A 24688-nucleotide genomic window follows, 5' to 3' on the forward strand; every position below is an offset into this window, starting at 1 on the left:
GGAAGCTGATAAGGAAGAGCCTGTCTGCAGATTAAAACCCCCTGGCCTGGAGTTTCCCAGGGTAGTCTGTCGCCAGCAAAGGGCTCATGGGAGCCCTGCCTGTCACCCTGCTGCTGGCATGCCTCTTGAAATGATCCCTGCTCCATTTGCCCTCATGATCCAAGAGTGACTTCCACCGGCTGCTGCCTGTTCTTTAGTATCTCAGCAAGCTGTGTTTGCCTTTCAGATTCCCTTTCCTGATTGCTTTGAAAGACGGATGCCCTCTGCCCCTGCTCCCTTTGAAAGCCACGGCTTTTCTTGCTGCTAGGGGGCTAAAAACATCTTTCCTATTACAAATGTGCCCTTTCAGTTGTTTTCTGGCTCTAAGCGGTGTCGCTTTGTTGTTTCTCTTTGGAAGCTGATCCTCATTTATTGCCCTCTTCTCCATAAGCTGCTAACGCTGGCAAGGAGAGATAGGGCTATTCCCCCTAGCCTAAGCTATATTTCCTAACTAAATTACACCTGAATCCACTGCTAACCTTATGCATGCTGTACTTGAGAGATGATTCCCTCAGGATGAGGGTTTGAGAGCACTGCAGGGCTTTCTCCTTACCCTCCCATTGCATTTGGATCTAGAGGCTAAGTGGGAACGTCAGCCATGGGAAACCTGTGGCTTGGCCAGAATGATTTCTAAGCAGGGGTAGTGTGAGATGCAGGAACAGAGCTGGTCCCAAATAGGGTTTTGTCACTTCTGGTGACACCTAGGTTCAATGCAGGGATTTGGTCAGTCCCTGCAGGGACCAAGAACACCATAAAGTTGGCTAATGATGGAGCTAAAGGCAGGCACCTTGCAGCTCTGATTCCTGGCCCTGATCCTGCTCTAAAAGTTCTTCCCAAAATCTTTCCATCACTTTGGCTCCATCATCAGCTCAGTTTTTCAAAGCTGCCTCTCATGCTGTGTCTGAGGGCTGATCTAACATCCCTCTCAATGTGTCACCTCTCATCCCTGCTTAGCTGCTTTTGCCCATAGGAAAACAAGGGGGGGAATCATAAACTCTGTAACTGAGGATCTCAGAGCGTTTGTAAACCCCACTGTGATGCTGCTTGTTCTGGTGGTGGGAAAATTGTGTCAGGGAGAGCAATAATGGGGTCATGCGCACTTCTAGCATCAAAAGCATCTGCTGGAGCAGAACCAGTTTGCAGCATCTCTGGTGCACATCCTGCCCTTCCACCTGCCTGCTTTATCCCCTCAACCAGCCTCTCAATACAGAACAGGCTGTGCTTGGTAGCTTTGCACTGGAGCCTTGTGGTGCCAACCCCTGGGATGCTGGGGGATGGTTCAGGCAGGGAGGGGGGACACAAAGTGAGGAGGGAGCTCTTAAAACGCTGGGGGGAGGTTGGCACAAGGCAAAGAAACGCAGCAGGGAGAAGGCTCTTTTCCAAACTTATATATATGATTTCAGTAATAAAAACCCGCTAAAATCAACCCCAAAAGCTGGAGCTAAAAGGAACGAAGCTGCTGGAGTTTTCCGAGAAGGCTCCCAAGATGCACAATGGGAACATCTGTACCTCGGCCGGCGCCTTGGAAGGGTCTCAGGCCGCAGAGCGGGGCTGGCGTCAGTCGGCTACAGCCCTGCCTTGGTGCCGTGCTCTTCCCCCTGCAAGCCCTGCCTCGGCACGGCTCCTCCTGCCGCCTCGCAGCAAGCCGTAAATCCCCCCTTCCCACCTCTCCTCCGCCGCCGCGGGCTCTGCGGGTTTAGAGCAGCCGAGCATCCCGGGGCTGGAGCGGGGGAGAGGTTGGCCCTAGGAACAACCGTGCTCTGTGCTGCCCGTGAAAGGCAGCTTCATGAGGCTCCGGCTCTAAACGGCCTCTTATCGGGATCGGCCCCGCTCCTGGGGCGGGGAGAGGCCAAATAGGTGCACACACGTGTAGTGTCTTGGTCCTGGCACGGGTGTGTTCCAGCCTCGGGGGATGCAGCTGGGATGGATCCTGATCCTGGGCTGTGAAGGCTGTCAGGGCATTGGAAGATGGCTGAGTACCCCCTTGCCTTCACACTTGGTGCTGGCTCCCAGCAAAGGGGTGAGCTTGTGTACCAAAATCCCTTGGCAAAGCCCCGTGGGTTCCTGCTACAGCAATTCCCATGCATGCAGCTGTCAGGAGGTGAAATGGGTCCCCTAGGGAAGGCAGAAATAACTTGAGATGCGGAATGCATTTTGAGGCAAGTCAAGGGAAAACTCCCTTGCCTTAAGCCCGTTCCCCATCAGCTGCTTCATCTTTCTCTGTCCCTGGACCTACTGCCCTGTCTCCTCCCAAGGGGCTCAGCGCTTGCCTGGTGCCAACAAAGGATCTTTGAGAGGAGACAGAAGCTGCCTGTGCCAGGTTTAGCCCATTTCCTGGCTAGCATCCATGCAGGACAATGTGAGGCAGGGGAGGCTTGGGGACGGAGGAGGGACAGCTTTCTGGATGCTCCCCTCTTTGTGCCCATATTCCTTCACCAGAAGACGAACTAATGGATTTATTCTTTGTTAAATTCTTTGTGAACTTGGGAAACCTGCTGAAATGGGTCAAAACCAAACACCTTTTGTGTCCTGAGCCACGAGTAAAGATGGAGAACACACTCATGCTCAATATGGCATGGGCTACAAAAATAACTCCTTCATAAGGGAATACTCTGAGCTTACACAATGTTAAATTATGGAGATGACAGGGTGTGTAGCTTTAATGCAGTGTTCTTCCTTACACTGGGCTTTTGTGCTAACATGGGTTTTTATTTGCAGGGTTGAAGACAGTGGATTGTCAGGTGCCTGGGAATGAAGGGGAAGGTCTGTCTCCTGAGAGGTAAAGGTTTCCACTGGGAGGATTCAGCAGGGAGAAAAGTGCCATTCCTAGAGTTGGGATGAACATGTGTCTGTTCAAGGCAGGAGCATCATTGAAGAACAGTCCCCACAGAGGTATCCGGGATTAGATTCCCAATATCATGGGTTGGCTTGGCCAAGCTTTCCTCCAATGAGTGTGACCTGGAAGATCAAAAGCAGGCTCTGTAGGCAGTAGCTGTGTTCATGTGCTCATTCTCCGCATTCAGCCCCAAAATGAGAGATGCTCTGGAGGACTCTGAGTGCCATTTTGCCCTCTTTTACATCTTTTTATTAATGCCAATGATGCCAGAGGCCAATAGAATGATTCCTGCCTCCTTCTGACGTTAGCAACTCGGGGCTCATTGGCAATAAGTCCTCCAGGACATTCAGGCTGCTGATGCTGAAGGCAAACATGATTTCTCCCATGTTATTTCCAGCTCAGTCTGCCATATATATATGTGTGTGTATATATATATATAAAATATGCAAATGAAAAATGAAAATGTAAAAATAACAAAATTAGGAGCAGTCCCTGGCCTTTGTGGCTCAGACCCTGACATCTGGACAGCTCTGCAGGACCTGCAGCAGCATGAGTCCCTGTGCATGGGCAGGGCTCAGGGTTTGCCTGGGGCCAAGCAGAGATGAGCAGCAACAAGAAACCATTTTTGAAGCATTTTCCACCCAGAACTGCATATTAATGCCACTTCAAAGGACAACAAACACTGCTCTGTGTAGCTCTGGCTTTGATCTTTTCCATCATTCTGCTATTTTAAGTTAAGGGGGACACTGGCATGTGTGGCCTTGTGTGACTTGGCCCCTGAAGTTGCCACTCAGGTATCCTCATGTTATAAAGGCAGAAGTGGTTTCTAATAAAAGACAAAGTCTCCATGCTGGCCAGGTGAGGGACAAATGCAAAATGACTTCCCAGGATGGCAAACAGAGCCTGGTGCTGACCTGTAACAGCCCCGGCTATTCCTGCCCTGGGTCCATGGATGCCCTGCATCCCTGTCCCATTGGATCCTCCTGCCCATGGCAGGGCTCCTGCCTAATGGAGGCAGCTAATGCTGCTTTATGCCCATTGATTTACATTTCTAAATGAATATATATCCTCCTAGTAACACTCATTTGTGTCTTCCTCCTCTTGCTCCCCTGCACCAGAGCTGCAGAGCTGTGTCTGTACATGGGTTTTTACTGATGGTTGTGGGTGGTTAGTTGCTGTTTTACTCGGATGCATTCGTTATGGAATTGCCTTTTTGTCCTTCCCATCTTCTCTTCCTGTCTTGGGGATGGAAACCACCTTCACAGTGGTAGAAATATAAAACCCTGCGGGATTCCGATAGACCTGGGATGCAGGAGGGAGGCCAGTGCTTGCATTATGTTACCAGATGAAGACCCCCAAACGCTCAGGGATTTAACTGAGCGATGCAAATGGCTTTCACACCCCTTCTGTGTGCGTGACCTGCCTGAAATACACGCAGGAACCCGGGTCAGAACCTGGCCCCGTCCCGTCCGCAGCCTGCGAGGGGAAACCAGCAGCCCGAGGGCACCATCTAGTGAACAGCCGGGACGAACAGACCTGGAATGGGCAGGAATGGAGTGAAAACCTTGGACTTTGGTCTGAACCTTGGTCAGACCAGAGGAATGGAGAGGCGCGTTTTGTGCTTTCCCTCCACTCCAGCTACTTTTTAGTGTTCTCCATCAGGTTCCAGAGAAGTGCCTTTTGCACGTTCCATCCATCGCAGCAGAGATGTTGGCCTGGGGCATAGCACGCTTGCTGCTCTGCTCTCGTCAGGTAGCGTTGATGGTGACCTGATTTTTGTTTTGTTGGTTAGGGAAAAAGGTATTAAAGGGTTTATTATTGAGGACTCCGGGGGTGTGAGAGTGACTGGGTCAGGCGGGTCTGAACTGGAGGCCAGGGCTGTGTTTTTAGCTTCTGAATTAGAGAGTTTAAACCCCACCATAGGTGCTCTACATCTCCCCATCACCCTTAGAGTGAGGTGGTAGGGGAAAAACAGACTGAAAGACCACAGGTTTGGTGCAGAGCTTTAAGCTTCCTGAGATAATGCAGCACCTAGGGATGAAGGCAGCATGGTGCCATGCCACACTGCTGCTGAGCTCAGGCCTCTCCCCACATTGCCTTACTGGGAATGGCGCCCTTTGCCAGCAGAGAGCTGAAGCCTGTTCCCCATGGAAAAGGAATTCTTGCAGCCCAAAAGCTGTGCCTCGATATGCTCTGCCATTGTCCGCAGCTCCCAGCCCACCTCCTGCAATGTGTCTAATGCTCACCGACCCCAGGACCAGCCCCTTGTGCCCCCAGCCATAAGATCAGTGTCTGCTTTGTGATCTGGCTCTCAAAGGGCTATCACTAAGGCATGGGCTTATGCTCATACATCTATCCCACTGTTCTCTGAGCCCTTTCTCTAGGCAGCTGTTGGAGGAGAGAATCCCAGGGCAGGAACAAGGGAAGGTAACATCTCTGAGTGAGACCACAACGGTGACCAACCCCTCAGCTCCTCCTTTACCCGTGTGTCCCCAGCACTGCACCCACAAACCCCTCCTGCCCTAAAAGTGGCATCTTCAGCAGGTCATGGTCCCCATGGCCCCCTGGCATCCAGCTTCCAGCTCAGTGCAGAATGTATGATGCCTGTGTCAGGCTCTCCTTGCCATGCATGGGGGTGAGCCTGGCACCCAAGGTGCCTGCACAGTGGGATGCAGCCACAGCCGAGTGGGAATAGGGTTCTCCCCAGGGGCTTCCTTGTGTTGTGCTTGCAGCAAACCCTTCCTGAGTATCCAACACATCCATGGAGCAGGGACCAAGGGATACTCGAGTCAGGCCACCCCACCCCATCCAATTCATCCTTTGCATCCCCCTTTGGGGACAGTTCCCCAGGGAGGATGGAGCGTACTGGGAATTGTGGCTTTTCCTCTCCTATGCAGACAGTCACAATGGTTAAGTGGCTTGTTTTTCATTAGGAAAAGGCTGTTGCTAGGCCACCCTGGTCCCCGGCATTGGTCGGGAAGGGGTTTTGCAGCCAATCCGGGAGGCTGTGCCGGCGGTTCCGCACATATACACACATGCATACGCACACATGCACACGCACACCCCTCCTGCAGCCAAAGTGCTAAGCGGCTGCCAGATGTGCCTATTCATCTCCACATCACACCTATATACTTATCCTGGCCAAGCAGGTTATTAAGGCTCCTCAGATTTTAATTGTTAACTGGCTGTGAGTTTTCTGCCTTCTAATTCAGGCTCGGGTTGGAGAGCAGAGAGTGATGGTGAGTGGGGGTACTGATGGGGTGCAGAGAGGCTGGTTATTCCCTGCACTACAACCAGTTTGGTCTCTGATGAGTCACCTGAGCAAAGCCTCTGCTCTCTGCATGCAAACAAGATGAATGGTCCCTCTGGATCCACACAGCAAGGGGACAGACTGCCACAGGTTAGGGACTTGCTCCAGGCTGCTATTAGGTACTAGCATCATTCCACCCCAAGACATTTGGGGTTTATGTGGTGCTTCGACCACATGTATTGTGATAACCAGAGCCAGCAGCAAAGCAAACTGGGTGCTTGATATGGGGATGCTGCTCCCAGCAGTGGTCCATGTGCAAACAGCCCCCAGCAGCTGGGATCAGTGCTGGACCATGCCAGGAGCTGGTGATGCAGGGCAGGAGGGTCAGACACATCTCTTGGTACAGCTGTTCTTCTATGGTGTTATCTCAAGCACCCTACGGGTGTCTGACACCCACCCAGCAGAAGCAGAGCTCTGGGTGCATGTGTAAGGCAGGGTGTGAGCAGAGCCTAGGATGTGAGCAGGATGGGAGCATGCATCCATCCACTTTTCCAGCTACTGATAGGAATAGACACCAAAACAGGCAGAAAACCATGGACAATCTACGTGAAACTCAGTTTCTGAGTGTCCCCCATGAAAACCCCCGTGTAGCAGGAGGGAAGCTCAATAAAAGCAAGGGACAGAATTGCCATCTGCTGCTCAAGGAGAAGCTGTTGCTAGACAGAAGTAGAAGCCATCGCCATCAGCTCCTATTGGCTCAGCCCTACTCCAATAATGGGCTTATCAGTTACCTGCTCTTGCAGCTGGCTGAAAAAAAAAACCAAACTCATTTGACAATGTTTTCCCTCTGATAAAAAAGCCCATTGCTGGATTCGTGGGTTTGGGTTAACCATTACTGAGGGTTGGGGAGATAACGGACCAGGTTTCTCCTGATTCTTCCATAATCAGGACAGTCAGCGTAAACGGTGAGCCAGCCCCACGCTCCTTTGCCCGCCTAAGGATGCTCAGCTTCCCAGCGTGAGTGATGGACCAGGGAGAAGGTTGGCTGTTCTCAGCCATAGCGTGTAGGTGAATATTCAGAGCCACCTGTGAGAATCCTGATTAGCTCTTAAAGGGCTCATTGGGTGCAAACAGGGGAATGTGGCTGTCCAGGTTATTCCGAGCAAGCATCATTTCATTGGCGGGAAGCAGACTGACACTACCCCTTATCATCCATCCATCAGGGGGTTTGCTCATCAGCAGCCCTGCTGTGGGGGACTGCAGTGCACAATGTCAGGGTTTTTCCAGCCCTTCAGATCCAGTATAAACAGGGATGGACTCCCCGGATTTATTTCAGCTGACCCAAGAGCTGGCAATCATGGCACAGAAGCAAAGCTTGTAGGGCATGAGAGCACCAAAGAGCAGCTGCCTTGAAATTCACCCCTAAAACAGAGAGGATATTGAAGCAGAGGGGTTAAATCAGGGTGGTGGCAATGGGCACAAACTCTCAGAGGCAGCCTGGGGCTTTTCGAGCATCTCATTCCACTGTGCAAGCCCAGAAGCTCCATCAAGGGAGAAAGCTGCCCTGGCTCACAGGGGATGAGTGCTTGGAGCCCAGACCAGGTTTCCTTTTGGAAGTGGGTCTCCTGCAGTGTTTGGATGGTCAAGACTTCAGAAATGGGGTGGGTTTTGTCCTCAATCACACCTTCCCTCTTGGCTGGCTGACGGCAAGGCAGGCTGAGTCATGGCCTGATAAAGCCTCCCAGCCCTCTGCAGCTTTCTTCAGCCTCACCCCAACACCCGCGTCACATCGAGCCATCGCATGGCTTAGGGTAAGCCACTGCTATGTGGTGGCAATACAGGGTGGGCTGGGGGAACATCAGTGGAGGACTCAGATGGAGCTGTGGGGTGCCCTGTGCAAGCTCCCCATATACTTACATACCCCCAAGGGGATGCAGTGATATGGGCCAGGTTGTATGACCATAAGCAAAGCATCCCTCTGCTGCGCTCTTCCTCTGGGTTTGCTTTCCCAGGAGCAGAAGACAGTGCTTTGGGATGCCACCATGTTCTGATGGTGGGTCTGCTGAGCTTTCACCTTTCCTACAGCTCTGCTTCCCTCCTGCCACCCAAGGAGAGGGGAAAACAGAAGAGATGAGGAAAGAGAGAGAAACCTGTGCCAGCCCTGCTCCTGCTGCACCCCCTTGGCTCATGTCCCCCCATACCCCACCAGGTCTTTCTGGCATTGCACGACATCGTGCTAGGGCTTGCACGGGGGGGGGTGCTGTGCTTTGCAGCTTGCTGGATCAGGAATGTGTCTGGGACAAACTGGCACAAGCAGGATTCAAAGACCTTCCATGGGACCATGTTTCCTACCAGATCTGGCACAGAGTGCCTGGACCCCAAGCTCACAGCACAGCCCAGGTTACTGTTATTTCTGTTGCAGGATGGTCGTGCTTGGAGGCCACAGCTTTTTAGACGCGTCCAACATCATTCGAAGCATTTCTGAGCTGTCACCAGCTTCCCCAGCCGGGCAGGGAGGAGTTAAGATGGGAAGTGCAAGATGTGTCTTATAATGGCACTGATGCATGCGTCAGGTGTGCCTGCGTCACCTGGCTCCTTGGCCGCTTCCCAAGGCTGGGGCTGAGCTCTCCTTCCCTCCCTCTGGATGCTGGGAAAAGCTTGGGACCAGTCTATCCTGGCCATGGGGGCCATAAGCTCCATTTCAATGCTGACTGCTGGATCGTGGCTGTTCAGTGCCCCCCCCCATGTCCAGCCCAAAACCCCCCTTTGGTGCTCCCACAGATACATCTGTGTACCTACATGTGTCACCCATGGAGTATCACCCTGTCCTCACACTGTTACAGCAGCTCACACTGCAGCTCAGCATCATTCCCACCCACTCCTAACCCCTGTGTGCAGGGATACTGATGTGCCGGGTGAGCAAATCCCAATACTGCTTGCCCCTTCACACTGGGAGCTCCCTGAGCTGGGACAGCCCAGCTGCCGCAGGGTGACACAGCAGGATGCTTCCTCTTGCACTGGGCTTTCTGTAAGCTGAGCCTCTTCCCTGCTCCTCAAACCTTTGTAGGGATGTCCCCACAGCAGAGGGGACCAGCCCATACCCCAGAGAGCTGCCACCATGGTACACAGGAAGAGGTTTCCCAACCTCACCTCTGCCCTCTCCCTCCTGGAGAGCTGCTGGATCAGATCACACAGCACACACAAAAAGGTTTAGCAAGACCAGTTTTTAATTCAGAATTGGACAATTATGTGAATAGTCCATTTAAATGAAGTGCATCCTATCTTCTTGTCCGGGCTGCATTAGACCCAGGCTTTTCAGGCTCCACTGTGCAAAAAGGTGAGGAGGAAACTGGCTCCGAGTGGTTTGCAGCCTTTGGGCATCAGCAAGGCACCTCAGTCCTCCCACAGGAGGACTTGCCCACCATGGAATATCCCCTTCCCAGAGGGCACATGAGGTGCCCTGGCAGCCACAGCCACCACTGCAGCCACTGCATGCCCATGGGGGCTCCTCCAGGCTCCCACCAGGACCCTGCTCATCCCTGAGCACCAAGTGACAGATGAACACAGCACAGCCACAGGAAGAGGCTTCGGTGTTTTGGGGAGTTGCTGGTGTCCAAGTGTCACCGTTTCTCTGCCCCAGGGCAGGGCTGGGGGTGTCTGACCCCGCTGTGCAGAGATGGCTGCCAGGCACAGCCCATGGGGAACAAGCCCCAGGGAAGGAGATCAGCAGCCGCCTCCACCTTGAATAGGCACCAGGATGGCCTGAACCACATGGAGGAAGCGCTGTCCCTCATCATAAGCTGCTTGCCATCAGGTCTGTGGGCCAGTACTGGTCATCCATGTACTGGTTGCTGTCTGCGGTGGGGTCTGTGACGGGGCTGGGGGGCCGGGGGGGCAGGCTACGGGCCAGTTCCGTCTCCCATTGCACCTCCACCAGTCTGTACAGCTCCATGGCTGTCTGAGCATCCTCCACCGATGAGTGCCCTTTGCAGCCACCCTGAGCAAGGGGGAAAAAACCTCATTAGATAAAAGGGATGGCAAAAATCCTACATGTCACACGTTATCTGCTTGCTTGGAAGGATACAAGTGCTGGGGGGTTTGGAGACAGAAAAGGTTTGATGCAGCCATGGAGATGCAGGAATCTCTTAAGCACTTTCTGGAGGGCACAGTTCCTTGCCCTGCTTTTCTGGTCAGTTTGGGAGGTCTTGCACTCCCCCAACTTGATCCAGCCGGGAGCACAGCATGAACGAGGTTCATCTCCATCCTCCCAGAGAGCACCCATGGAGATGGGGGCCCAGGCTGACCACACAGGATGCTTCCATCTCCAGGTTCCTGGTGCTTACCTGGATCTTTTTGTGGAGCAGGTGCCTGGCCAAGGTCTTGAGTGAGACACTGGCTCTGCCGGGCAGCCCTGCCCTCTCGTTCAGTACTGGGATCCGGCTGGTGTCCCGGGTCCTGTCTTTGGGGTGGAAGTACTTCAGGGCTTGGAAGTCATTGTGGATGGCGTGTCCTACCACAATCTTGTCTTTCAAGATCTTCAGGATCTGGAAGCGTCAGAAAGGGTTAGACAGGCAGTGCAGCTGAAGAAACACCCCCAACAATTAAGTATAAAATTAACCATTTTGTATTTAATTCAATTCCTTCACTTCTAGTTTTTAGGTTCCCAGAACGGAGCAGTAACAAGCAAACCAACCCACCACAGAGGCTTGTGCTTCAGAGCAGCTCAGTTCAGGCCACCAAATACCTCAAGGTGTATCTGGCAGGTAACACACAGACTTTCTACTCTTAATTTCTCTTCCTCCTCACCTCTGCCTGGGCAGCCTTGAAGGGAATTGCTCTCTTCATGTGCTGCTTGGTGATGCCGCTCCAGCGTGTCCGGTAATCCACGATGGGGAGCTCGGGCTGGACGTACTTGTCATAGATAACATCCCCCTCATAGTTCACCACAGAGCACCGTGCCAGCTCGCTCAGCCTGCCCTGAGGACCAGTACCCACCATCTCACAGTCAATGGCCACATACTTGCTCGGGCGCAGGAGGGAGGAGGACGTCCGCACCCTCTTGGAGCTGCCATTCCCCTGGGACAGCAGCACGGAGTGGTGCCTGGCTATGCTGTCCGGAGAGGCAGATGGTGACAGGGATGCGGAGACTGCCTGTTCGGGCTTGGGGACCTTCCCACAGCAAGGTGCTGTGGTGCCATCCACCTCGGTGAGCGTGCTGCAAGCCTCCACCCCTGCCATGGGGGTATGGCTGCCCGGGCGCTTGGGGGGGCTCAGCAGCCCCTTCTGCTCCAGCAGTGCCCGGCGCTCCATGAACCGCTGGTGCTTACGGCTCTTCTTCTTGCTGTGACCCTCGGGGGGCTGAGCGTGGCCCCCTGCAGCAGGGCCATGGGTGCTGCATGGGGTGGGCAGCACTGGGATCATCTGCCCTTTGCCAGGAGGCATCCCTGCTGGATGTGCACAGGGGGGTATGAGTGACATTGCAGCTCCCATACCCCTGTCAAACAAGACCCACACACCATCACCCCCCTGCCGTGTGGGCTGGCATGCAGAGTTCAAGCAGGAGCTATGGAGCAGGGGGCACACGGACACGTTGTCACATCCTGTCCCCACGCCCTTGCCTCTCACTGCCCGGGCCCTGCCTGCCCCATTCCGGGTCCCAGGGCCGTGCACACCCCCTCCCCGGTCCGCAGCCCCTCTGCCCACCCCATTACGCACCCCTTAAGGCCCTGTCTGCCCACTACCCGGGCCCCCTCTGCCTCGCTCCCGGCCCCAGCCCTCTGCCCGCCCCATTGCTCGCCCCACTGCCTGTACCAGGCCCCATTTCCGATCCCGGTCCCCCTCCGGACCCACCGGGCCCGGCGCCGCTCCCACGTGTCCCGTCCGGAAGCCGCTGTGCTCACATGCCCGGGCAAGTCCCGCCGTGGCCACGCCCTTCACTTCTCCCATTGGCTGAGCGGCGGGTGATTTGCATACAAGGGGCGTGGCCTCTGCTGCGGAAGGGCATGGTGGGGCCAGATAAGGCGCCTCGGTGGCAGCGCGGAGAGGGTTGGTTGCGCATCTGGGGCTCCACATCTGGTGGTGCACATCTGGTTCTCGCATCCCGGACCTGAGCGCTGCTCAGGGCTTCCACCTCTGGTCCTGGAGGGAAGGGCTCCTCCTGGGTGGTGGGTTTGGGGTGAGGTGGATGCTCACCAGGGTACCCAGCACCAATATAGTGTGGTTTGCTGTGTGTTTGCTGGGTATACTGCTGAACCCAGTTAAGTCGTGCTCAGGCAGCCAAAAAGGCCAGTGGCATCCTGGGTTGTATCAGAAATAGTTTGGCCAAAAGGAACAGGGCAGTGATTACCCTGTGCTCTGCACTGGTGAGGGTGCAGCTTGAATCCTGCATTCAGTTTTGGACTCATCCCTATCAGAGAGACATCGAGGTGCTGAAGCAGGTCCAGAGAAGGACAAGGGAGCTAGTGAAGGGCCTGGAGCACAAGTGTGATGAGGAACAGCTGAGGGAACTGGGGAGGGTTTAGTGTGGAGAAGAGAAGGCTCAGGGGGGACCTTATTGCTCCCTACAACTACCTGAAAGGGGTTGTAGTGAGGTGGTGTTGGTCTCTTCTCCAGAGTAATAAGCGATAGGACAAGAGGAAACAGCCTCAAGCTGTGCCAGGGAAGGTTTAGCTTGGATGTTAGGAAAAATTTCTTCACTGGAAGGGTGGTCAGGCATTGGAACAGGCTGCCCAGGGCAGTGCTGGAGTCACTATCTCTTTAAGTGTTCAAATATCATGAGATGAGGCCCTCAGTGGCATGGGTTAATGGTGGACTTGGCAGTCCTGGGCTAATGGTTGGGCTTGATGATCTTGAAGCTCTTTTTCAACCTGGTTGATTCTACGATTCTATGACCCTATGGACATCCCTTCTCCTGCTGGCAACACTTGGGCTGCTGGCTGGGGTAGCACCACTCCTTGGGGTGTGCTGAGGCTTTGCAGCGTGGGGTTTGCCCCCTCCAGGCTCTCCCATGGTGTTCTGTGGTGGCCGCTCTGGCTGGGACATGGGTGCAGATGGGGTTTCAGACCAGCCCCTCGTTGCTTCACTCTCAAGACTCACAAAAGCAACAGCCGAGGTGGTCAGAAGTGCAGGGCCATGGCAGCCCCAGCCACCAGCTTGTCGCTGTGCCTCCAGCATGGCGGAGAGGCCGTGCGCCCTAGGGCAGACTGTGACTTGTTGTGGTGGGATGAGCCATACAACAACAAAATCACTAGTCTTCCAGAGGGAGCCAGGCACCACGTCGTCCCATAGGGCCCTGTGCTGAGCATCCCCTCTCCCTGCCACCGAAGGGGGGGTGCAGGGAAGCAGGACAAGTGTTTTCATGCTCCATCATTCCCCCTTTTCACCACCCATCAGCTGCTTCAGCCTGGGCAGAAAGAAATGGCTTAGATCACCCTGTGATTTATATTTTCCTATTTCTTTAATGTTTTTCTTCTGGCTAGTAAACCTGTTCCTTAAATCTGTTGCTCTGTGTTTTGCATCTCTTGCTTCCGTTCCTGCTGTTCAGCTAATTAATCCCCCTGTAATGAGAGTTGTTCAAGTGTCCCACAATACCTTGCTAGGGAGCCCTGGCAGGCCTCTGTATAGGAATTTATACCCTTTTCTGGTGTTTTTGATGAAACTCAGCATTCCAGCTCACGGGGAGTAATGATGTAAACCTCATTGGAGGTTCCTGGGTCACTCTTGGCTCGTCCTCAACTGACCCATGTATCTCCCCTCAGCTTTGCTTGTAACTCCTTCCTTCCCGGGCTGCATGTTTAGCCAGAGACAAAAGATTCTCTTTGGCAGGCCAAAGTTTTAGCTGTGCCCTTATGGTTCCTTGACAGGAGAAATCATGGGCACAGAGGGAGGAAACAGAAGCTTTTATCCATTTCCCAAGGCCATGATAGCCCAAGGAAACAGCGGTGTCATTTTTCTTCCTTACCCCAGATGCAAGGATGGAGGTGGAAAGAAGTCAGAATAGCTTTGAATGGGTCCATCAGTGTGCCATGGCCTCCTCTGATCCCACCCTCTGCATCGTCAATAGATGGTTCTCACATGGTAGATGATTCTCCCTTTGGCAGAAGCCTTGTGCTGAACAGGGATGCCACTCATCTCCACAGGGTCCTGTGGCCTCTCTGGGGATGGAGGTTGTCACCAGATGGTTGAAATCCTGTTTCAGATGTGGCAGATGAGCCGAGAACTGAGATGAAGCCAGAGCCCGGGAGAGGTTTCTATGGTGTTTGCACAATTTGAAATAATGATGAAATCTGTAAAACTCTGGGCAGAGCATGACTACAATAACAGGCTAAATTTGTCAGATGAATAATTTACTAGAAGCGATTGGCCTTGCTCCAAGCAAGACGAGCACCAGCCTGAGCTCAGGCTGAGTGGCCCCGCTGGCTCTGTCCTGGGAGCTGGTCCCTCTCCAGCCCCCTCGTCACTGATTCTGCAATAGAAACAGGTCTCCGGCCAAGGTGCGTGTCCCCAGGTCATTGCTGCCAGGGCTACAGAGCGTCCTGCATTGCTCCCCTCAAGAAGGAGTCTGTGGTTTACTTTCAAAGCACTGCTTTGCAGAGCAGAGTGGTGGCAGTGGATGTCTGTCACCAGCTCCAGGCTCATGGACTCACCCATCCTCTGCCTCTTCCCCTTCTCTAACCACTTCTCTGTCCTTAACCAAGCGGGTGTAGGAGCAGACACATGGTGACATTTGGGATGGGGAGGGAGATGCAGTCCCAGCGCAGGGAGGAGACGGCGGCTGCAGCCACGACAGCCAATTAACGTGATCATGCTTATGAATGCAGATCAGTGATTCCAGGTAAGCTCCCTGCGAGCAGTGCTGCGGGTGAGCCGAGGCTCCTGCACAGCCTGGAGCCCAGCAGTGGTCCCCGACAGTGCCAGTACATTCCTGCTGTGACTCTAAGCCACTTCATTTCCCAATCCCAGCCTGGACATGGCTCATTTTGTCTCCTATTACTGCTGGTCTTTGCAGGGCCGGTTGTATCCCTTGGACATCTCTGCTCCTACCCTGCCGTGGTGGGAGTGAGGAGCTCAAGGATAAATTTACCCACAGAAGGCAGCAAGGCCCCAGCTTTGCCTCCATAGGTGATGAGGGACCACTTCACCATCCTGGGCTCTGCAGGCTGCACGGTGCCTCCCCATCGCCCACCCCACCAGAGCTCCCTTGAGCTGCTCCCATCACTCCAAATAGGCTTGTGGCAGTGCTGGTTTATGTCCACCAGCATCTAAAAGATCAGATAGGAGCTACAGAAGTAGGTCAGGGCAGTGACCAGTCCTTTGCTTGACCTGGTCTCCTTTAGAGAAATAAAGACTTATCATGAAGGCAGCACCTGGGAACACCATGACCACCCTTTGGTGCAAGGGACCAGGCAGCTGGTGCTGCCTGGCTGCTGTTGTCACCAGCATGAGGACATCAGAACAGACAGGCACCATGTCGCTTCCTGGCCTTTGCCATGATGCGGCTCAGAGCTCTGCAGCCCTCTTGATCCATAGCAGAGGTCCAGCACAGGGGTCCCTGCAGGACCTTCTCCTTTGCCATGCCTCAGTCCCCTCTGAAGAGAGCAAAATGGTTCTTCCTTCAACACTCAACTTCAACAGTCCTTGGCTTCTCTGCTCAGGGGAGCTGGGCTGGGACTGAGCATGTGTTTCAGCACTTGAAACCTGGAGGGCTGCAAGGCAAGATGTTAACATTAGCCACAGACACCAAGGGTTTCTGCAGCTCCCATTAGCAAGGACCTTTGGAAAGAAGTGAGAAGTGTCCATAGGGTGCCAGTCAATGAGTGCTTTCCTCATTCCTGCTTTACACCCTTCGTGCTTCAGCTGTGGCTGGTCTTGTGAGTTCCTCACCCTGAGCCCACATGCGCAAAACGCTGGGAGAACACCCCCATCCTGGCTAAGGACAGGGATGGACTCAGTGTGACAGCACCCATCCAGCTTTGAAGGAGCTGATGAAACTGCTGAAGCTTTGAAACTGCTGAAAACTCTAGTTTGGAAGGCAGAAAACCTCTTCCTTTCCCTTCTGACACCTCCTCCACCACTCTGTGGGAACTGCCTGCATCCTTCCTCCTCAAACATAGCCTGGTGGGTGCTGATGCTCTGGGGATGCTGCTGGGGATAAGGAAGGATGCTCCCAAAGCAGGAGATGAGGGCAGCTGCTGCTGCCACACATATCTCTTCTCACTCCCCGTTTTCTGGCTCGCCCCCAGGAGAGCAGTGAGCAATTATGGGCCACGCGGAAGCTTCATTATCGCCCTGTCGTGGCCTCGTTTGACGAGATGTTTTATTGCCAAACTTATTAAAAGTGAAACGCGCGGCTTCTGCGCAGCAATTTCCTGTCTGCAGCGATAAGCAGGGCTCTGCCCGCTGTGTAATAAACAGTTATTTTTATGTACGGCTCTGGCTGGGGCTATGAAGAGGAGAGAGGGCCTGGCTCGTGTTAATTGCGATGGTTGATGAGATCTATTTTGGGACCAATGCGGGAGGAGGTTCGTGCCCTCCCCCTGCCATCACTGCGGCAAAGGTGGCCTCCGGTGGCCTCCAGTGGCTTCGTGCTTTGGGTGCAGGGTGTCCTCCCTGCAACGCATTGGGGGGTTTAGTCCAAAAGCCCCTTGAAACCCACTTGAAATTCCCTTGAGACCCCTTTGCCTGCCTTATCTCAACCCTTCATCACAGCTGGACCTGCTGCACATCCCCACAGTGTGAAACTCCATCCTCTACAAGGGATGTCCTCCCGTGATACAGCCCCAAACCCCATTCAGCCTCCCCAAATCCTCCCATCAGCCTGAGAACCACCCCATCTGCAGCAGTATTTGGAGGCAATGCTGGTGTGCAAAGCCCATGTCACGGTCCCTCCTTGGGTGCCTGCAGCAGGCAAGTGCTGGAGAAGAGATAAATAATAACAGCAATAAATTCCAAAGGCACATTAATGTCACAGCAAACCTGTGTCGCTGCTGGGCTGGGACCAGCAAAAATCTGATGGGTATCAGCAAAGCTGATAAATATCGTTTCATTTTGTCAGAAACAAACTGTCCCCATTAGGTGTGCAGTCTGTATTTGGGTTTAATTGTATCTTTTTTATGCGTTTCTAAAGGAAACAGCTTTTTTAAATGCACCATGTCAAAAATGCATTTCCATAAACCCCGATTGCTTTCTTTTCCCCCTACCCCCATACCTGGCCACAGCTTTTTGTTGAACTCCACCTGAAACTGCATAACTTTTCCCAATAAAAAATCTGTCAGGAAAATTCCTCTTGGCTCTGGGAGACCTCGTAGTTATTTGTCAGCACTCAAAAACCCTGTTGGGCATTTCCCATCTGACTTCTTTTCTTAACAGCAGCTTTATTGGTCTGGGAATTAACGGCAGCAGATGCGATACTTGCTATTCATTGCAGTCATCCCAAATGCCACTCATCTCAGCAGGCCACAGCTCTGCAAAGCAAAAACCCTTCTCCTTCCTCTCAGCCACCTCTTTTTTTTGACAACCACGGGGTATTTTACCCTAAATTTGCTCCCTGCATCCTCCCAGTCCTGCAGCGCACACCGTTATCCCAAGGCCTGGGGCCACATCAGATCCCTGCATCCCATCCCTATCCCAGCCTCTCGCTGGGTGAAGACCCCTCCGTCGCCCTCGTTAATCTGTCTTGCAGCGTTGTGTCACGGGCTGACGTGTAATTAGAGTTCCTGAAGCCTGTCTCATGCTGTAATTGCCATGACAGGGGCCACAGCATATCCGCTTGTTAATTAGTAAACCACAATATCCCGGGGGCACGTTGAGAGCTGCCTTAATTGTATTTCAGCTGGAACAGAGGGATAATTACCCAGTGGGAGCGATGCCACTTTTTATTTCCTAAAAAAAAAAAAAAAAAAGAAGAAAAAAAGGAAAAAAAAAGAAAGAAAACCCCAAATTGAGCTCCTGTTCCACTCAGTGGCCACTGCCTCGGCCACCCAGGGGACCAGGTTTGTCCCTGCGTTGAAGCGGAATGCCTGTGGAGCTCAGGATGCCAAGAGATTTGCATAGCGACATGCTCTTGGTCCACCCTACAAACCAGTGATGGCTGAGATGTGCCGGCTCCGAGGGTGATTCCTGTGTCCCTGCACATGGAACTCCACCAGAACCCCTGTTTGCAGATGCAGATTGGCTTGCTGGGAGTCCTGTTTGCTGGGAAACACATCCAGCCCCTGGGCATCACCACCAGCAACAGCCGGTGTCCAGGAAGGAGAGAGCCAAGGTCTCCAGGCTTCCTATGGGACAGAGTGGCTGAAGTCCCCTTGAAATGCAAGTGTGAGCTGCAGGGAGGAGGCTGTGGATCCGCCAGGAGTGCTCTTGTATTTCACATCTCCAACACGCTCAGAGCACCAGCCTTGGAAGAGATCTCAGTGAGCTTAATGATGGTGGTCTCTCCTCCTACAAACCCAGCAAAGCATGGCCTCAGCCCACTAGGCTTTTAAGGACCCACAAGTGGATCATCTTCCTTCTCAATTCCCTTCCTGGCAAAACCCCATCTTATCAGGAAACCAGGAGTCTGGAACCTGGTTAAAAGCTTTTCCCTCCATAGGAATGATGTCCCTGCAGGGTATGAGTGTGTCTGTGTCTCTCATACTGGTCATGGGGAGACTGCAAAGCTTTGGTATGAGATGACGGAGATGCTGAGGCTCAGCATCACCCTATTATGGTCACCACAGGCTCCAAAGCCCCTCTGCACAGTGCCGCAGGGGAGCTATTGGGTGGTCCAGGGTCCTGGGGAAGGTTAACCTGGGAAGAGACGCACAACATCCATCCCTTTTCCTATGCTTCTCTCTGAACTGACACTAAGAGCTCAGCCACCATCAGCCCTGCAGATTCCTGCTGTTCAAAAGATCATATAATGGACAACTGGCCTTCGGGAGCTGGTTTGTGAATTGGTTTAAATAGCAGGCCAGGCTCTCTCTTGGGAAGTTACATGAAGGTCAGCCTTGAAGAAAAGATCAGTGCATTGGCTGCAAGCATTAGCAAAAAGAAATAACCCAAGCAAAAAGCCTTGAACATAATTACAGCCCTAAGAGCTGCGGTGGGAACTCAGCGACCTGAAGCCATCTCCTGGACTTTAGTGCAATCAACAGATTGACACTGCTGGGTCCTGCAGGCTGGTTTTGGGGAGCTGAGCACCAGGGTCGAATGCCAGAGCAGGCAGAGAAAGCAGCACAGGTGCCCATTCCAAAGGCTGGAGCTAGGGAAGTGTCTCAAATGCCATGGAAGAACCAGATGGAGGCAACCACCGGAACGCTCTGTGTGTAATTGAGGGCAGCTTCAAGGGTGAGCATAGGTGGCTGCTCACCTCTAGGATGCTTTTCTGCCGCTGCCATGCAAGTCGGTGTCATTAAAGCTGGGGATGGAGTTTATAGCTGAGTAACCACAACAACTTTACACAAATTAAACAGCATACTGCAGGTTAATTAGATTTCTTACTACTGCCTCCATTAACTCAGCCCTGCGGTCTGCTGTCAGAAGTGGATGGAGCCCCTTTGAAATTCAAAGGCATTATCCCTGGGAGATGTGGATGGCTAAACCTCTCCCTGGGCAACCATACCTGTGTGGACACGGGTGGGAGATGCCATGCCACCTTCTCTTCTTGGAAACCCCTTGGTGCAGCAGATGAGACTGAGTGGAGATGCAGTTGTCCTCCACCAGCACAGGGACCGGCTGGATTTTCCCATCATTTCAAACCCACGTTCTCCTAAGATGATCTTTAAGGAAAACCAGGTATTTTTGCAGCAGTCTCTCTCTCATTATTCCACTGGGTGCCGTGTGAATGCAAATAAACACAGAAGACCCCTTCAGCAACATCAGAGGACTCGGCTTCATAGTTTTAAACCAATTTCCTTCGACCGTGTCAGAGCCTGTTTTGTGTTTGCCGGACAATTATGTGGCTAATGAGGACAGCCACGGTTACACCAGGCGGGATTAGGAAGAATAAGGCTACAAATGTTGCAGTGCTTAAGACAACTGCTAACTAATGGGGGCTTGGAGGACATACCCCAGGGGCAGGCAGCTCCTCGAAGGGCTCCGGGTGCTGTGTTGAAGGAGCTGGAGCGAGCAGCAGGTAGGTTGGGCAGAACATGAGGGAGGCTTCTGGTCCCTGGGTGGTGCCCATGGGAAATGAGAGTATTTGTTGGTAATTAGGAGTATTTAGGGAAAGCCGTGCTGAGTGTGTGACCCTGAGGTTGTCCCATGGAGGCAGAGCCAGACATGGCTCTGATGGAACAGGAGGCACTGGCCCTGCAGGCTCAGCACAACGCATTGAAAAGCAACAGGGGAACTGAGCCTTGCAACTGAGATCACTGAGAAATTGGTGTTTCAGTTGGAGCCTTCCTGTCCTGACTCTCTCAAGGTCAGCATGGAGCTTGGTGCAGTGTTTCTGTAGTGAGACCCTGCTCCCCAGATCACCTGGGAGACAGGAAAAGCCAGCAGCGGCTTTCGGATGCCTCCTGCCCGCCACCTCTCCATTGACTCTCTGGCTTCCCATTCCACCACATGCTGGTTTTCCCAGCAATCCCATCCTCAGAGTCCCCCTGTGTGGTGCACCGCTGTGCCAGTGCTCCCTGCATAAATCACATTCAATGAATTCTTACAACCACAGCATCCCACGAGCTCCACCGGGAGAGCAGCCAGTGTGTCTGTGCCACTGCCTAGAGAGGCTTTGCTTGCTCTCTTTTGAACCTCCTCTTCCTAAGCTCTTATCCCACATTGCAGCTGCATCTTCTAGAAAACCCTCTTGGCTAAAGCTAACCAGGAGAGGTTCACCCACAGATGGATGAACACACAGCCACGACCACAGCAGAGGTCCTTCTTAAGACCTGAGCAGGAGACTATCCAGACCAAACAACCTCAAGATTGAGATGTCAACCACCCTTAAACCACATTTCTGTGCCAACACTGATGCACCCTCAGGTTAGATGCTGTCACAGAAGGGCACAGCGCTCAGCATCTCATCCTCAGAGCGCTCTTCCTCCCCTGTCAGTGCTATCAGGGAGCTCCTGGCTTTCCTCCTTGGTGTGTGGGCTCAATCCTCCAAGGCTGGAGGAATTCCCTGTCCTCTCTCAGCCTTCCTGCCACAGAGCACAGGCAGATGGTGAGGTCCCTGCAGAAGGATTTGGGGAGCAGCTGGCTCCTTGCTCTTCCTCTCATCCTTTGCATTCCCATTCTTTTGCCATGTGCAGATTCTCCAGCATGTAGTCCCAGTGCTTAGTCTCAGAGTCCAGCAGTTCACCAAGTCATGCCAAGGCCGAGCAGCCAAGGAGAAGCACACACAGCTGATGGAGATACCCTAAACCCTCTTGCTGACTCTGTCCGTGCCCAGCCCAGCCCTGGGCTGTTTCCACCAGCCACAGACCTCAGCACCCCAAGGACCATGCTTGCCCCTTCCCTGTCCCTGCCATGGTCACCCTACCTGTCCCTGCCACCACCTTTCTGGAAGAAGATGGCACATGTGTTGGAGAGCCTCCCTTGAGCACAGCCACTGAACTGCACTCCTGATGACTAATTTGCACCCTATTTGGTGTGGAAATGAATGCCAGAAAGCACTGGAATGAAGCTCTCCATCATGGCTTCCTTCAGGAAAATGGTCTTAATTAAGTGTCTGCCTTGCAAAGAGAGATAATTTCCAGCTACGCCTGTGGCAGGAGGGTTGGAACTAGGTGGTCTTTAAGCTTCCTTCCAACCCAAACCATTCTGTGATTTTCTGAACCAGGGGTGGAGATTGCGGCTGACACCAGCATCTTCTCACAGGGTGTACTTGGCTGTTGCAAAGCAGATCTGGGGTGCAGGTTCCTCAGACCTCTTCAGAGCACCTTCCCATGCTTATCCACACATTGGGCCCCACCAGCAGCAGGTCACATCAGAACTGGTTGCATTAATTGCAGGAGGTCATTTCACCAGCTGAGGCCATACTGGCTCTGGTGGGGTGATTCCATGCCTATGATATCCACCAGTATTGCATTACGGTTCTTCAAACTTCATGTCACTCATTGATTAACCTTGGGCTTTCCAATGAGGCTTCTCCCTGGTGTATTTGCTCTGGGCAAACAGTCCCATCCTTGCTCCCCATGGCGTCTGGTCTTGGTGATCCCACACATAGGATCATAGAATGGTTTGGGTAGGAAAGGACCTTAAGATCATCTAATTCCAACCCCTATCTGTCACCCCTTCCTGCCCTGGCCAACGGGAGCATGCCAAGAGGGGTTGCACATGGCAAGCAAACTGGATTGGCCTTGTGCTGCTTTGCTGAAGCTCATTGCACCATGCTGGCACTGTGGGAGACACCCTTGAGCCCTGCCACTGGTGGGAAGGGGACCCTGGAGATACAAGCTGCCATACCAAGCTGCTGGACCTGCCTTGAGCGCATGGCTGGCAGAGAGATGCCCCAACCCCTTCCCCTTCCCCGTGGCCTCACCGTGCACAGCTGTTCCCTTAGAAATAGCTGTTGCCATGGTTTTTCCCAAAGAAAACACATCCTCCCCCCCCCATTCCCCACCACCACCACTCCCCACCGCCTTAACCTTGTGACAGCAGTGATGACGCGGCTCCCTGAGAAAGGCCACTTCACGTAACTATGGAAACAATTAGCTTTCCCTTGATTTTACCTCGGGGGGGGATGCTGGGGAGAGGGACCCAGAAATGCTCTCCCAGAGGAGCGGGTGCTTCCCCCAGCCTTGAGCCAGATGCCTCACTTGGACATAGGGATGTCTGCAAATCCCCTTTATCTCAGGTGGTGAGGACAAGCCCCCTGTGTCCTGTATAGTGGGATGCTCCCCTATGCAAGACCTAAGCATCTTCTACTGGCCTCCAGCAGCAGGGAGCAGCAGGGGAGCATCCCTCAAGGCATGGGAAAGGGTGGGAGCATCTGCATCCCTCACACCAGAAACATGGGGAAAGGAGGAAGGGAAGCAGCTGGGTGTGCTGGAGAAGGGTTGGGAGCCAGCCAGGATGGGGTTGGGAGCACGGCGGGGACATCCATAGCCTGGATAAGTGGTCTGCAACGGTGCCTCTGCTCCCAGTAGCGGGTGAGTAAACACAGTGTGAAGCAGCTCTTTGGGTACATCAGAGTCACAGCTGCCGACTGCAGCGACTAAAATAGGCATTTGCCTGCTTTTTATTCCTCCGAGCCCAGCAGAGCCCAGTCAGCGCCAGGAGCAGAGCTGGAGTCTATTCTTAGCCCTGCAGGGAAGGGAGTGGGAGTCCCTGCGCTGCCACCGCGCACGGATGGAGGCTGCCAGGTCCCATCCCTTCATGGTCCCTAGGAGCCTGTCCCGACCACAGGTGGGCATCAAGGCAGGAGGGACTGTGCCACAATAGGGACAAAGTTGTACTTTTTGGCCAAGGAGACAGGGGGAGTGGGGGATGTCCCAGCATCTTTCTCAGCATCACTGTAGGATTCGGCATCCCTAGGGAGCGGCTTTGGCAGGGTCCCCCCTCTTGTAAAGCTGCTTTTCTGTTTGGGCATTGGGAGAGAGGGAGACCTTGACTCACAGCTCCCATTGCCCCCAGGGATGGGACGTTTAAGGGGAGTTAAGGCGTGTGAGCTGAGTCACCCTTTGCCCCATGCTGTGCTGGTATCTGCTTTACTCAGCCCCAGCCATGAGATGCTGCTGCGCATCCCAACACTTCCCAGCAGTTCCAATGTGTGCTGTAGACCAGGTTGCTACTGGCCACCAGCATCACTCTGTCCCCACACTGCACTGGGGGTCCAGCTCTGAAATGTGGGGATATTTGGGTGACCTCCAAACAAGTCTGGGGAAGCAACAGGAACAGTGCAGGGATGAAAACACCCGGGGTTGAGCACATCATGGCCAACCCAGCGCTCAGCGATATTCTCCATCCCACCCCTGTGAAGATGAGGGCAGGATGGGGGGCAGGCAGGGATGCAGCTGTGCACGGGGGGCTGTGGGGAAGAAGCCCCAGCTCCATAGCAACAGGTACTTGCCACGTAATGGAGTCCCTTCGCTTGGCCTCCGCAGCCGGCAGCCTTATTCGCATGGCCATAAATAATTCAATTTTCTCATTCACACACATGAATGCTGCGGGCCGGGGCTCCGGGTGCGCTCAGCCTCCATCTGTCCAGGGGAAAAGGGGGAGGCAGGGCCTGATAATAGACTCCAGCATTTGTTTAACATGGATGAGTGTGGCCAGATGGCCTGGGGACAGGAGGTGGGGATGGTGAGGTGGGAGGTGAGGGATGCTCCGGGGTGTTCTTGGCACCCTGAAGCCTCCCCTGGATGAGGAGGGGAGGAGAGTGGGGGACCGGTGTGGGGATGAGCTCTGTACCTCCAAATCAACTCTGGCAGCTCTAAATCAGCCTTGGAGATGTGAACTTAGGTGAATGGGTTAGGTGAGCTCGGCCAGCCCTTCCCTGCACTGCACCTCTGGTGTCTTCCCGACAGGGAAGATGGGATGGGAGAAGCACTGTGCTGTGCTGAGGATCACCATCATCCCTGGTGACACCCCATCTCAGTGTGAGCCGGGAGCACAGGAGTCCATCAAGGATTGAGATAATT

General features: G+C 53.6%; 1 protein-coding gene across 1 annotated transcript; it reads right to left on the reverse strand.

Annotated features, from left to right (window-relative positions):
- Positions 1-9918: 9918 nt before the first annotated feature.
- Positions 9919-12224, reverse strand: AEN (apoptosis enhancing nuclease; the record flags this gene model as incomplete). The annotated part of the gene is made up of 4 exons (XM_080626758.1): positions 9919-10122; positions 10469-10669; positions 10932-11572; positions 11867-12224. 4 exons carry the CDS (start codon positions 12222-12224, stop codon positions 9919-9921), a joined length of 1404 nt encoding a protein of 467 aa, XP_080482884.1.
- Positions 12225-24688: the final 12464 nt, after the last annotated feature.

This window comes from Psittacula echo, assembly GCF_963264785.1.
Source record: "Psittacula echo genome assembly, chromosome: 10".
NCBI classification, from domain to species: domain Eukaryota; kingdom Metazoa; phylum Chordata; class Aves; order Psittaciformes; family Psittacidae; genus Psittacula; species Psittacula echo.